This window comes from Strongylocentrotus purpuratus, unplaced genomic scaffold (assembly GCF_000002235.5).
Source record: "Strongylocentrotus purpuratus isolate Spur 01 unplaced genomic scaffold, Spur_5.0 spur5_scaffold_16, whole genome shotgun sequence".
Taxonomy (NCBI): domain Eukaryota; kingdom Metazoa; phylum Echinodermata; class Echinoidea; order Camarodonta; family Strongylocentrotidae; genus Strongylocentrotus; species Strongylocentrotus purpuratus.
Window position 1 is genome coordinate 30,288,667 of NW_022145601.1, and position 14,858 is coordinate 30,303,524.

General features: G+C 37.5%; 2 protein-coding genes across 8 annotated transcripts in view; one reads left to right on the forward strand and one right to left on the reverse strand.

Moving 5' to 3' along the window:
- Positions 1 to 3,690: 3,690 nt before the first annotated feature.
- LOC105445159 (D-beta-hydroxybutyrate dehydrogenase-like) lies at positions 3,691 to 11,360 on the forward strand. The gene is made up of 8 exons (XM_030987517.1): positions 3,691 to 3,720; positions 4,646 to 4,825; positions 5,405 to 5,525; positions 5,924 to 6,158; positions 6,680 to 6,783; positions 7,931 to 8,003; positions 8,248 to 8,309; positions 9,984 to 11,360. Exons 2-8 carry the CDS (start codon positions 4,647 to 4,649, stop codon positions 10,125 to 10,127), a joined length of 918 nt encoding a protein of 305 aa, XP_030843377.1. The 5' UTR covers positions 3,691 to 3,720; position 4,646; the 3' UTR covers positions 10,128 to 11,360.
- A 224-nt stretch (positions 11,361 to 11,584) lies between these two features.
- LOC587777 overlaps positions 11,585 to 14,858 on the reverse strand; it is a 132,835-nt gene continuing 129,561 nt past the window's right edge. For all 7 annotated transcript variants that reach the window (XM_030987257.1, XM_030987256.1, XM_030987255.1 and 4 more), the window contains one exon: positions 11,585 to 14,382. In XM_030987257.1, coding sequence (XP_030843117.1) covers positions 13,919 to 14,382 — 464 coding nt within the window. In that variant the 3' untranslated portion in view covers positions 11,585 to 13,918. The remainder of the gene's footprint in view (positions 14,383 to 14,858) is intronic.

A 14,858-nucleotide genomic window follows, 5' to 3' on the forward strand; every position in this document is an offset into this window, starting at 1 on the left:
TCTTGCCTGCCAGATTCTTCTTTTTGTTTACCATGTACAATTATACATTTATTTAGAAAGAAGGAAGATTATGAGAAAGTCAGATCTTTGTAATGTAGGTCTTCTTCTTGTATGTATTACTCTCTCTCTCTCTCTCTCTCTTTCTCTCTGAGTCTCTCTCTCTCTCTCTCTCTCTCTCTCTCTATATTATGTATTATTTTGTGTGATTGTGATCGATGGGGAGGGCCGGGCACTGGTCTTTAAAATGAATTGCGGATTTATCCAATATGCTACCGATTTATAGGGGATGGTGCAGGATCGAGGTGGTCCAGACCTCTTCCATCTCCCCCCTTCCCTTTATCTCTTTTATCGCCTTTTTTCATAATTGTTCACAATTAATTTATATAAATATTTATTTGTATACATAATATCTATCTGATATTATCTATTTGATGGGGGGGGGGCATTTACCTGTGGCCCCTGCACCTTTTCGCCCCTGTAATCCTTCCCTGATATCTCTGCCCCTCCCTCTAACTCTCTCCCTTTTTCTTTTCTTTCCCGCTTGTTCACAGCGTTCTCACTTGTCTTTCTATTTTATTTCTTTTGTATTGCCTTTTTGTTTTGTCTTCTTCTTTCGTTTTTTTTTTGTTGTTCTTACTTTCCATTCTCGTTAATCATCTAACTCCTTACTGAATTGTTTTCCTTGCAATTATTCTTTCTCCCCACACAAGTAGTGCTAAAATAAGCACTGATCCTTTTCTTGAAGGTATATATATATATGCTGAAGAAAGCACAGAACCTTCCCTTTTTTATCAACTGTTTATATGTGTCACTTAAAGATAACCCTCTTGTAATCATATGCTTTTAAAAATATGTTAATTCAGATACCCTAATTTATATATGTACCTATTAACTGGGACCTACATAATACAAGCTTTGCTTTTTAGTTGATCCCCCACTTTATTGATTGATTTATATGATTGTATCCTCTGTTATAACTATTACTATGTACATTATGTTTTCTATATTGTATGTTTAGTTATAATAATTACCATGTTCATAATGTTCCATTATGTTGTCTTTGATAAAGTGAAATAAATAAACTTGAAACTTGAACTTGTAAAGAACCATCTTTATCATACGTGTAATCGGTACATCGCGTGTGTGTCGCTGTTTTGCAGTATGCAAAGGTCAAGTTCCTGGTTAAATGCTATATAGACGCCGTCTATTCTAGCTATCTAGCTAGGTCAACTTTGTCTGTCATATAATACATGTAATAATATATATGACCTTAGGCGCCGGAAGTGGGGGGGCAGGGGGGGCAGTTGCCCCCCCAGTCAAAAAAGTGGGGGGGCAAAACGCATTTTTGCCCCCCCCCCAAAAAAACCCCCCCCCCCTCCAAAAAAAAAAAAAAAAAAGCAGTAAAGGAATAAACATGGTTTGTATTTTTAACCCAAAAGAACATAACAATAATAAAAACCTGAATTAAAGCACATATACCATTCCATTCAAAGAAAAGGAAAGTTCACAGGAATTAAATTTTTATAAACATTGCGCATGCTACCTATACGGTTTATAATAGCGATACGCGCATATCGTGGACATATTGTGCGAGAATGGGAAAACGTGTCTGTTTTTTTGGTTTTGTTATAGGGGTGAGAAGACATGAGCCCCTGAACGCTGGCGTACTGATGGGGGGGGGGGGTATATCTATACGATACCAGTGATTTACACATGTTGCTATTATGACATGATTTTCCGGTATTTTTTCTCCATTTTTTTTAAAGTCATACCTTTTTATGCGTTTGTTGGAAAATAAGAAATTCCCAAATTACAGTCGGGCGAAAAATACGCTTATTTAGAAGCCTTTATGACATGGTCTGCAAAGTGGCTGGGCTCGAGCCCCTCCCCCCTCACTTTTTGAAAAAGTATGTTAAAGAGAAAAAGAAAGAAAGACGGAGAGAAAAAATAAGTGACCTGCCAATGTCACAAATAAGGCATAAAAAATGCTCATCTGACCGTAATTAAATGCCTAAAACCCCAGTGCTTACGGGTGCTCCGCCCCCGGACCCCACCAAGGGCCCTAAGGCGGGCCCCTGGATGCTCATCTGACCGTAATTAAATACCTAAAACCCCTGAGCTTCCGGGGGATGCTCATCTGACCGTGATTAAATACCTAAAACCCCTGAGCTTCCGGGGGCTCTGCCCCCTGGACCCCACCAAGGGCTCTAAGGCGGGCCCCTGGATGCTCATCTGACCGTAATTAAATACCTAAAACCCCTGAGCTTCCGGGGGCCCTGCCCCCTGGACCCCACCAAGTGCCCTAGGGCGGCCCCTGGTTGCTCATCTGACCGTAGTTAAATACCTAAAACCCCTGAGCTTCTGGGGGCTCTGCCCCCTGGACCCCACCAAGGGCCCTATAAGGCGGGCCCCTGGATGCTCATCTGACCATTATTAAATACCTAAAACCCCTGAGCTTCCGGGGGCTCTGCCCCCTGGACCCCACCAAGGGCCCTATAAGGCGGGCCCCTGGATGCTCATCTGACCATTATTCAATACCTAAAACCCCTGAGCTTCCGGGGGGCGTTATTTTTTTATGCGGCACAGATTGGGGCATGGCGCGTGTTAAACCTATGGGAAGTACGTTCTTTCCCTTCTGAATAGTGTCTGCACGTACGTGAGACTAGTCATGTTCGCTAGCGCATTAGCGCTGCGAAGAAGTTTGTATATCCATCGGATCCATCGCGAACTATGTGTTTAGATAACATTCCTCTTCGTTTAAGTTAGTTAAGTTTTATTGACTAATTATTGTGATGTTCTCCTTATTGACGTGCTGCCTCCTCTTCAGATTTCCAATTTGATTTTAATTGTTGATGTAATGATTTTCCATGCGGTAGTGGATTACATGTAACACTATTAAAACAGACCTCTACTACTTATACTGTCTAGTACGCACACGACCAGTATTAGTCTGTAAATCAAGACCCCTTTTTAAAAAAAGCCCCAATCTGTGCCGCATAAAAAAATAACGCGGGCCCCCTGCCCCCTGGACCCCACCAAGTGCCCTTGGGCGGCCCCTGGTTGCTCATCTGACCGTAGTCAAATATTAAAACCTCTGAGCTTCTGGGGGCTCCCCCCCCCCCCTCTGGAACACGTCAATGGCCTTAAAGAGGCCCCTGGATGCTCATCTAACCGTAATTAAATACCTAAAATCCCTGAGCTTCCGGGGGCTCAGCCCCTTGACACCCTGCCGAGGCTGGACCCCACGCCAATTTACGCTCTACCTGATCGTTAATACTTCACTTTGAAAAACGTTCCGCGGGACCTGCATGTACGTGTAAGACTGGTGGTGATGCAGATTTTTCGTCTGCCCCCCCCCCCCCCCTTCCGAACGTTTTTTCTCATTACGTCACTGCCCTCGGAAGGTGAGCCCCCTGGAATGTTTGCCCCCCCAATCCCAAACTGCTTCCGGCGCGCCTGTATATGACTGTATAGTGCTTGCAATGAACACTCTAGCTATAACATGTGTGATGTGAAGTCGAAGTTTAGCACTGTATAGAGAATACTTAGTCACACCTGGGTTCGTTGGTATGCATGGCGTTCGCAACTACAGAATTTATTGTATGTACTGTAAGCTCTAGAATTATCTCTCATGTGACTTCAGTCTTCGGGTATAAGTTTAATCTGGAAGTAAGTTCATAGGCGTATCATATATGTCGCTGCTTAGCACAAACTTTGAATGTAAGTATGATTGTGTTCTCTATTATAATCTGCACTTCTTTTGACAAAATGCTCTTATATTTCATTCATGATCTCTTTGATTTGCATGATTTTGTACCAAGTGCTAATAATTAAGATCCATCCGTTATCATATCATTACTCATCCCCTAATCAGTGGGTCAAAAGCAGAGAGGACAATATACATATGGGGTATGTCTGCAGGGGGGGGGGGGGTTGTCCATGAGGTTAGACAAATGTTGTAATGCCCTTTAGCTGCCAAAACATGGATCGGTCGGTCGGAAATCTTCTTTCTTTTTTTTTTACTTCCTCTTTGGGCCGATATTACTCAGTTTTGAATGCTATTAATATTTTTTTCTTCTTAAAAACAGAAAGCCGACCGTTTTTTAAAGCCGACCGTAGATTTCAAGATTTGTTGGTCGGTCGCAAGGGGCAATACAACATTTTTTTTTGGGGGGGGGTGGGGGGGGGGGGGGGGGTTATACTGTAATTACGGTGTTAATTGTTGGGAAAGTTGCCCGCCGACTTTTGTCTTTCAACCGACTGCAGGTATATGATTAATAAAAAGTCAGATCATTTTGGAGCCGCTTGAACCGGGATAACCCCTTCCCATGACGCAGCTACCCCCCCCCCCCCTTCTCTCTCTCTCTCTCTCTCTCTCTCTCTCTATATATATATATATCTCGTTCTCTCTCTCTCTCTCTCTCTCTCTCTCTCTCTCTATCTACCTATCTCCCTCTCACGATTATTTATTTCATTTTTTTCCTTACCCCTCTTGACAGTAAAAGGTATTTTTTTTAATTATTCTTTAGCTTCATGGTGATTTTTCCTCAATTGAAAAACATAACAGTAGGAGGTGGGGGGGGGGGGGGGGGGGGGGCTATACCTCTATTTTCTAATCGCCTTCAATATCATTTTCTAATTTCAGAATGGCACAGGTAGCACTAATCACCGGTTCTACAAGTGGTATAGGCCTAGGTATCGCACGAGCACTGGCAAGCAAAGGCCGTTCCATTCTCATTACGGGGTTTGGTAATGATCAACTGATACACAAACACAAGACAGAGATTGAAAGGTATTGCCTCCATAAATGTTCTTCTACTATCTTGCAAAACAGTCCAGCACGATAATTGAAAATTGGTCACTTTAATATATTGATCATGCATCCACAATGAAGGGGGGGGGGGGTCATACTGCCTCTTGACTTTTTCAGAAGAAAAAAATTAAATCGTATAGTTTTAGAGCATGTTACAAAAGATGTCGGTCTTAAAGTATCCAATGCAACCTCGCGAGTCTTCTCATTCTATATTTATATCCCAAGTTGGCAACCCAATTCAATGTGCATCTTCTTTTTCATCTTCATATATCAAATTGAAATTCCAACTACCACATACATCTGTGAATCTTGATGTACACCCTTCTTTCATCCCCCCCCCCCTTTTTCTCGTTCTGTTACCCCTCTATAGGGGCTTTCAACCGTCCTGTTTTCGATTAGTTACAGCCAGCCTTAATTCATTATATACTCTTTTTTTTTCATGTGTAAACTTTGCAATGATTTGTTAGTTATATATTTGTAAAACTGCAAAAGAAAAAGAAAATTAAACAGAATTAAATACATCAAATCAAATCAAAGAAGTTTGTGAAAAACGAACAATCCTACTATATACAGACTGTTTTATCTTGACAGTAATTACAATGTTCCAGTTACCTACATAGGAGGCGATCTATCTCGAGAGGACGATGTGATTGGTATATGTAACCAGGTACGATCTCACTACCCAGGAGGTGTGGATATATTAGTTAACAATGCAGGTGATATATATACATGTTTTATTTCGCTATATTGTTGAGGTATATATCCAAACATATTCAGAGTTAAATTTAAGTATTATAGCTTGGCATAAGCGTGACCCCCCCCCTCCCCAAATGGAATGGCAAAAAGGGGGAGGGAGAGGGGGGAGATAAAGGACAAGTTAATGATGTGAGATACAACATAAGTAGATAGATTGCCCCAAAATGCTCTTCAAAGATTATACTACACGCATTGTATGAATTAGTAACGTAGGGACAACATAATAAGTCTTAAATGAAAGTTGTTGGAAGAGATTATCGAAAAATGTTTTTGGGTGATCCGATATGCGTCATTGATGTTGCGAACATCAAACAAAAAATGAAATGGAGGTAGAAGTGAAAGAAAGCATAATAGGCTGAAAGAACACAAACTGACAATGTTCATGGTTTCCGGATTCTCAATTCCTTCAATTTCTTCCACTCGGCAATTTGTGAATATAGTTTACTTTTATTGTTCTTTTTTCAAGGTTTCCAGTTCATTAGTCCAGTGGAAGATTTCCCTCTCGATAAATGGAATTCCATGATATCAGTGATGCTAACCGCTCCGTTTCTTCTCACTCAAAACCTTTTACCGGGTATGAGGACGAAAGGTAAACTTTTCCCTTTGTTTTTTCTCTCTCTATCTTTCATTTTCTGAAAAATGGGAAAGAGGAGGCCCTTTTTTCTCTCCCAAAAATGGCCGCTCAGTAGACCACATTTTCCCTGACAGTCGGGTTATTTTTCAAGATGGCCGCCGGCATCTTTTTTCTTTTGTTGAAACCGAAATACATCATTTTAGCAGTTTGTTTTGCATGTTTTCATCAAAAAAAAAATATATAAAAATTATATAAAAAAATATTTTAAAAAAGAAGAAGGAGGCGGCCACCTTAAAGGAAACGGACGGGGACGCTAAACATGATTTTCTTCTCAAATGGCCTTATTTCACAAGGAAAGATAATTAACACGGTCCGGAGGTCCGAGGGCTGCTTAGAAAAGTATTGCTGATAGAGAGAGAGAGAGAGAGAGAGAGAGAGGAGAGAGAGAGAGAGAGAGAGAGAACGTTACCAAAACATCTTCATTCCTCTTTACATAAATAAATTGCAGTCATTCAAATGATTATTATTATTCCTAGGATGGGGTCGTATCATCAATATTTCATCCGTTCATGGTCACGTGGCTTCTATCAACAAATCAGCTTACGTCACAGCTAAACACGGTATCCAAGGACTTACAAAGGTAATGAAACGGTTAGAACCCTTGCACCCAAATAAGAACAAATAATCAAAACCTATTTGGAATATTTTCATTTGATATTCATAACAATCGCAATACCCTTGATTCGATCTCGACGAGAGCGATGGGCTTGCCTAATATATCTTTATGGTGGATGTAGAGAAAGAAATATTTAAAAAAGGGGGAAAACTGAGAGAGAAAAATACTTTTCGGTACAGACGACTGGAATAGTATTTGTGTGTGTGATGATGGAAGATATAATCGGTACAGAGGTTAACGACTGGACGATAACACTATAACAAAACAAATAATACATGTATATCAATCACGATCGCAAACACTTTCAAGAAATCAACTCAATAGCTATTTCAATACACCGATGTATTGCCTAATAAAAAGATCATGTTCGGATCACGTAATACGTCATTAAAATGATAGACAAGACTAGAGTACCTACATAAAGATGTAGGTACTCTAGACAAGACTATTCAAGTTGACCTAGCTTGAACTTTGCAAAGTCCTTACAGTCATTAACAAATAGCGATAGGCAAATGGACTTAAAAGATACTATGTCCCTTTTGCAGCCAACATCAAATTCTGTAGAACTTTGCAGGAATTATGAATATGTCATGTATGTCCTATCTGTGAAATTTAAACGTTAACAGTGTCTTAATATTCAAATTATGCAAGGAAACCCGTTTATTTGCTAGACGTCACTGTCTGACACTTTTGAGTGACAGACTGGTTTTTTTTCTTCTTTGGTAATAACATACATAAAATGAGCTGTAAAGGGTACATGAGCATTTGTCTACATAACCCACTTCTTGTAATGGCCAAAATTAAACTGATTGAATCTTCGCGCAGCATAAAACGTACGACCATTCGGTACAATTGTCTGAAAATCAGACTATTACTCACTGGCTCTATAGCACCTAAGTCGATTCGACACCTAATAGTCGTTATTTTCTCACTTAAAGAAAATTTCAAGCCCCCTTTTTAGGGAAGTTCTAAATTAGTATTATCTTTCAAATGCCGTTGGAATTTAACCTTTCCAATTTTTGGCCTGCAAATGGAACATATTACCTTTAAAGGCATTTTGTTTCTTGACTTTTGTCTTGATACGTGATTCATCCTTATCTTTTAATTTCAGGTGGTTGCCTTGGAAACGGCAAGGTCAGGGGTCACGTGCAATGCTATATGTCCCGGATGGGTCTCAACAGAACGTAAGAGATTTGAAATAATCTTCAGGAGCAAGAAAAATTAATTAGCACGAGGCAAAATAATATAGATTTTGTAACATGCATTGATTTCTAATAAAATTAAAATCATTTTCCACAGGTACACAAATATAAAATGATAGAATTTTGAATAAGACTTGCAGATGTGATCCACTTGGGATTTTGTGTCTGCATTTCTAAATTTCTATCTCAAAACTGTTTTATGTATTGTTCTTTTCATTTTATACAGTGTTTGAAAAGCAAGTAGACGAAATATCAGAGCAGAGAGGGATTTCTTGGCAAGACGCAAAGGTACGAATTCAAATTACAGCTAGCTTAGACTTTCTCGATAAGAATTGTTGGAAATATGATTATATCCGCCATTAAAATGTTTATCCGATCAGAAAAAAAATCATGAATAGGGAACATTGAATATTAACATTTTGTAAATACATTAATGCCCACAAAGCTGCAATCATTATGTCCTTATCTCTTTTTTATAAAATGATTGTGAATTTGTGACAATACAATATATTCTTGACAGACAATATCTTCTCAGGACTAAACTTTATTAATATACAAAATAAATTATATTGTCACAATCATTTTATGAAAAGAGGTAAGGACATTTTCATTCCAACTTCATAAGTAACAGTGAAATGGGGGAATTGACTTGGTTAATGAATAAAATAGACTAAGTACACTTAATTTTGACAATCCAATATTCCAATTCAGAGACCATGATTTTCAATCGTTAGTTTTCTTATCATTGAAAATTAAAGGATTTTCCGTCCATTTTAATACTTTTTTCGTTCAAATTCCTTTTTGTGCGCTTCGATTTCGTCCTAGGTATCCAGGATCATGTAAATGCCAAAGTTGATTTAATCATTTGTCATTCAAGTTAGTCAATGGTCAATCAACTTCAACACTTGGCCATTCATCGTCGTCAGACTTTATTCGAACTCGTAAGGCTTTAACAAAAGTTGTTGTGTTGCTTAATAGGGAAAATTGGCAATCCAAAATTCGCTGCCGAATGTAAGCCTTAACAAATAAAGTTGTTGTATTGCTCTTTGCGACCAACCCAAAATATTAAAATCTACGGTCGGCATTTTATTAAGCTTTTGTTCCGAAACCATTTTTCGAAAAAATATGTTTAATGAATAAAATAATATGTATTAAAGCATTAAAAACTGAAAAATATCAGCCAAAAGAGGGGACAGAAAAAAAAAATCGACCAACCGACCCAGGTGCTGGCACCTAGAGGGCAATACAAAATCTTTTTTGTGTAGGCCTAATGATCAAATTCGTCTATGGGCAATCAATTTCAAGAGAGTTTCATTCAAATTCGACGCACAGACAATGCAGACCTTATAACATGTATGACAAACAAATGACGAATTTGACGAAATCAATTGCAACATGACGAAAACGATTCATGCAATTGAAGACGCGCAAGGTTCGAACGTTTCGGGATGGAAAAGGTATGAAATTGAATGCAAAAAAGTTAAAATTGCCTGTAAACCTGTACTAAAATTCTCAAGCAGAAAAATCGAACTAAGTTCTCAATCTACATGTCAAGCTATTTTGTTATGTCGCCCGCTACGTTCCATAAGTTCCCGAAAGGTGATCAACAAAATCACTACTTGTCTTTTGCCTTTCACCAATGTTCAAGTGATCTTACTCTCCCTGTTGACAAATTCCACCCTCTGGTATTAAGTTTGTTATGAATTACAACTGATATAGTATTGCTCAAAAACTGTTGTAGAGGCTTGTTGGAGTCTATCGAGATTGATGGAGGATGGATGAATTTTAATGTTGATTGCCTAGACTGTTTTAATATATTATTGTATAATTGCTTTTATCATGTATATACATTGTAAACTGTTGTAACCATGGCAATTCAGTCTTTGGACTGCGAGAATGGATAATTATTAATAAAATCCTTCAATCAATCAATCAATGAAGATTATTATTTTATTTTTGCAGGAGGTTCTGTTGGAGAAGCACCCATCTAAAGAATGTACCACGATGGAGCAGGTCGGTGAAGCAGTGAATTTCATCTGTTCATCAGCTTGTGATAATATGACTGGATCATCATTGGTCCTAGATGGAGGATGGACTGCAGTCTAAACCATCCCAGCATTGTGGACCAGACCCGAAACCAGGGTGGACCAGATCATGATCTAAGACTAAGTCTAGACTGGGATTGAAAAGAGAGCAACGTGGACCAGAGTGAACCAGGGGCCTGTTTCATTAAACTTGTTATCAATAACAAATGCTAAACTTTTTCTAATACAAATTTTATCTCAGCCAATCAAACGCCACGATTTCAGTAGCTTATAACAGTTATTGTAATTTGTTATTGATAACATGTTCTATGAAACAGGGCACAGGTCATGTTTATGGACTAAGTCTAGACTGGGATTGAAAAGAGAACATCTTTACCAGAGACCTGGATCTGTAAATTGTATAATAATATTTACAGGTCCCTGCATAATATTCTAGTATTCCCTTTTATAAATGGTGACGTGGTTTCTAATCAAAATATGATTGGTAGAGAGCGGTCATGTGAACAGTTATAAAATGGAAGCTTACAATTTGTGAAAGGGACATGTTCTCTTAAAAGAATCCTTGATATATTACAAGTATTGCAGTTCATATTGTGCAGTAGAAACACATACTTCAAGTTATACTTCAAGTTCAGGAAAACCTTACATTATGCGCACATTGATAACTCATGTCAAGTTTCATAGCTTGATTAGCATGGAGTGTTATAACATATGACCAGTGTCATGACTAGTTTTGTCTAATTTTTGCTCAGACTGCATGGAAAAAGGAAGCAAATTTATCCTCTTGATAATGAACAAGGTTGTAAATAAACATGTAAACATGTCATATACGAAGATTTTTTTTTTCTTGTAGTTTGTTTCTCCTTTTCAAATCTCTCTCCATCTGGCTCTTTCTCCATTTTCCTTTCTCATCCTCGGCACATTTCTCCTCTCCTAGCTTTGATATATCTTAAGAGTTATTTTGCTTAAATTCTGCCAGTCTGAATTCATGGTGTATAAATTATGTCCCAAACTTGCTTTTGAATGATTAAATTAAAGGTCATCAAAGGAAAAGTGTACCAATGTTTTGTTTTTGTATTATTTCCTAGACAGATTGTACAAATTAGAAGAAGTCTGGCAGCTACTGTGCCAGACTTTTTGTTTCATTCAAAAGCAAGAAGCTAATTAAGAGTTGATCACCATGTATAGAAATGTATACATTTTTTTATCATCATCATTGGTCCGTTTATCACCTTAATTAACCCTTCCTCCTTCTCATCACCATCATTACTATCATCATCACCATTTCCATTGTTATTATCATCATCACCACCCTCATGATCCTCATTATCATCATCACCCCCACCATTATTATCATCATCAGCATCATCATCACCATTATCATTGTCGCCAGCATCATCGCCATCATCATCACCATTACCATCATCACCCTTCTTTACCTCCTACTCTTCATTATCACCACCATCATCACCACCCTTATCATAATAAATTGAAGACAATTATAATACACAGACGATCTTTCTTTTTATATAAATCTGCGTCATGACTTTTAATATTTACCAGTCACTTTCATAATTCACATCTGGGTTCACTTTTGTAACATGCATTTCATCATGATGCTGACAAGAGATCAACCTGAATTATACACCATTCACGAGGATGATACATTCTCGAAGAAAAAAAAGAAGAAAGAAATTCTCATCGCATAATACAAGGAATATACCAGCAGTATGTTTGTTTGCATAATTATTGGTCATCAAATAAAAGTTGAATACAGAATTAGAAAAAATATACACTCGCAATGAGAATTTGCTTCATTCAAAGCAATTTTGTCATAAATACGTAGCATGAGCACATCTTTTGAAACATGGAGTAAACAATCTACTAAAAAAGAGGAATATTAGTAAAGAAACAGAGTATAATGCAACCATGCAAGTCTTGTAATGTATCTACTATCTGTTCATGTCACTCTACAATGAACACTACTCAATTTTATCAAATATATAAAAAAATGTACATTTCTGTTTATATTTGTAGTTATTTACAAACATAATACACAATAATCAATAAAAGTCTTCCATAAATGTTTAGTAGCAGATGCGACAAGTTTTTCAAAGGTATATGGTAGTTGCTGAGACAGTCGGTTTGGAAGAATATAACACAAGATTAAAAAGATGGCAGTTAATAAATACACATTTAGGCCAAAATGACATGTAAACAAATAGCTGTAGCACAATGTGCTCATACTCGTAGCAGAAGAAAATATATGATGAGAATAGTGATACAACACAGCGTCTGTTTGGAGCCAGGGGGCTGACTGTGTGTAAAGTATATGAGTTAACACCCTCCTGGCTCGAAACAGACAATATGAATCATTCTTTAAAGCAATCTAGCTTTACTGTCTTTTGTCACACTAGAAGATACACCAGCGTTTTTTTTTTGGTATGGTGCAGAGGCAATAGTAAATAGCTATTTTGTTTGTATATCCCTTGTCAAATGAGACAATATAGAGTATGTGTGCTGAACGGAATGAATCATCTTATTCATGATGAGTAATTTCATATCTTTCATCAAACATATGCAAGAAATGTTACTGTTTCATTTTTCATCAATATGTCTTCTCGTCAAGATGTGTATCATCATTTTTTTCTTCAAATTTAGAAGGCAAAGTACCAACAATGTAAAACTGACATAGGGATAATAGGAAAGTTTTATACAGAGATTGTGGGTAGACTTCTCCTTTAAGTGACATTTTCATCTTAATCCAACAAATGTTGGTACATAAATCCTTTAGCTTCAATTTCTCTTGGATTAACTGTATTTAATCACAATCTTACAATACAAACCATTCTTTCTTCCATTCAGGATTACAACATTGCAGGAGAACAAGACAAAACACATACATTAATTCTTTTTGCAAATGCATTGGATAATTCTCAAAGATTATTGGATTTCAAAGATGGGAGGATTTCAAAGACGGGAAGCATCTTCAGTATGAAATTTACCACACAAAAAATGATCATAAAATATACCTTTTTGCATGCTCTCTCAGATGAACTTGATCATGAATAGTTTGTAACCCACTGGCTTCATCAGCTTTTATTTTATTGTAACAAATTATTAGTATCACTTTGAGGTAGGAATATAAAAAGAGAATATCTGGGGTACATGAGAAATATAGAAAAGGCCTTGACCTTGACCTACGAAATAGAAGATTTCTTTTTTAATTCTACCTTTCGCTTTCGGGATGGCATATTACCCAAAGAAAAAATACTGTGAAATGCAATGTCACGACAAGAAACAAAATAGGGCTCTATAAAAAGAAAGATAGGCAGAGAAAAAAATGAAAGGAGAAACAAATTATTGAGCCATAGGATGCTCCAATTCCACACTGATTATATTTACTTGATAAATGAGATTCAAATTCATCGACTGAGATACTTTGGAGTTGTCGATCTACATTTAAGATGTTCCCTCTCCATTAAGGCGTAGGACAGTAAGAAGAAAATACACCGCAGGAATGTTTCTTTCCATGAAATAAATCTGGTGAATCTTCTCTGTAATTCTAAAAAACATACAGCTTTGATTTCAGGGGAAATATAAAGTATATTCAATTCCTCTATAAATCCTCTTGACACCAGTATCAAATGAAATGAGGTTGGGGGAGACAAATACATGAGGGTACCTACAAGTATTGTACTTGGTCATACAATATGTTTTCATACAATAATACACAAAATTAATAGAAACAGACGAAACGTTTTAATTTAACACAAAAATTTGTCCATTTCGAATGACAGCTCCATTTTCAAAATACATCTTGCCATTGATCATCTTAACAATATCTATATATCATAAATCTACTTCATCATCATTAGGATCATAAACATATTTGGACAAAATATGTGGTGCTGCCATGCTGGATGGAACTGCTTTGGTCTGGTTTGAACTGGATATAGGTGGATAAGACAACCTGTTCCCCTTGGATGAAACCGGTTTTGTAGTAATGGCTGATGAGGAAGAAGAGGATGAATGTTCTGAGCTAGTTTGAACCGGTTTTATCCAGTTGGAAGCGGCTTTCTCCTGTTCATTCTTCTTCTTCCTCTCCAGCGAGTTCTGTGACATGTCAAGGTATGCTGCCTCGCCGTGGTAACCAGACGAGGGCGGGGTCTGGTTGAGGGAGTGCGGACGGGTGTGAGATGATGGGGGAGGGGTACTCGTAGTTATCTGGTGCGCATCTGGTGATGGTAGTTTGCGTCTGGCGGATGGTGGGACTAGGTAATTGCTCCTGGGATCTTTTGTGGAATGGTGGTCAGCTGAAAGAAAAAAACATAAAGACAAATATAAGCTGTTTTCTCATTTCAACTGTATCTGCATACCAATTGCAATACGAAAATGAATAATTATGTACACTAAAGCAACAGGACAACAGGAGACAGACAAGATTTATATTTTTTGAAAAAAATGTGAGAGGAGCAATAAGAAAGTGTTTAATAAGGGAGGTAATGAGAATCAAATCAGGTTGAATAAAGACATTCTTTCTTCAGAAAACTCAATATGAATTTACTTTCAACAAAAAATTGGAAACAATTTTTTAAATCAGGACATGCCATCAGTAACATATGTCCATCATGTCTACAATGGAAAGTATTGGTATTGTCTTCATGGCAAAGTGCCACTTTTCACAGGATCTGTTGTAAATGTGAGGCCACACAGGAGGATCATCCACATGCTGTTCATATTGTATTAGTATCTATCAAGAGACTGACGAGTATTCCTTGTCTGGCAGGAT

What these genes read in the sequence shown, in the direction of transcription:
- LOC105445159 (XM_030987517.1), top strand. Translation starts at nt 4,647, where the DNA reads ATGGCACAGGTAGCACTAATCACCGGTTCTACAAGTGGTATAGGCCTA. An exon ending in CGGATGGGTCTCAACAGAAC is followed by an intron (nt 8,004 to 8,247) that starts GTAAGAGATTTG and finishes CATTTTATACAG; the next exon opens with TGTTTGAAAAGCAAGTAGAC. An exon ending in TTTCTTGGCAAGACGCAAAG is followed by an intron (nt 8,310 to 9,983) that starts GTACGAATTCAA and finishes TTATTTTTGCAG; the next exon opens with GAGGTTCTGTTGGAGAAGCA.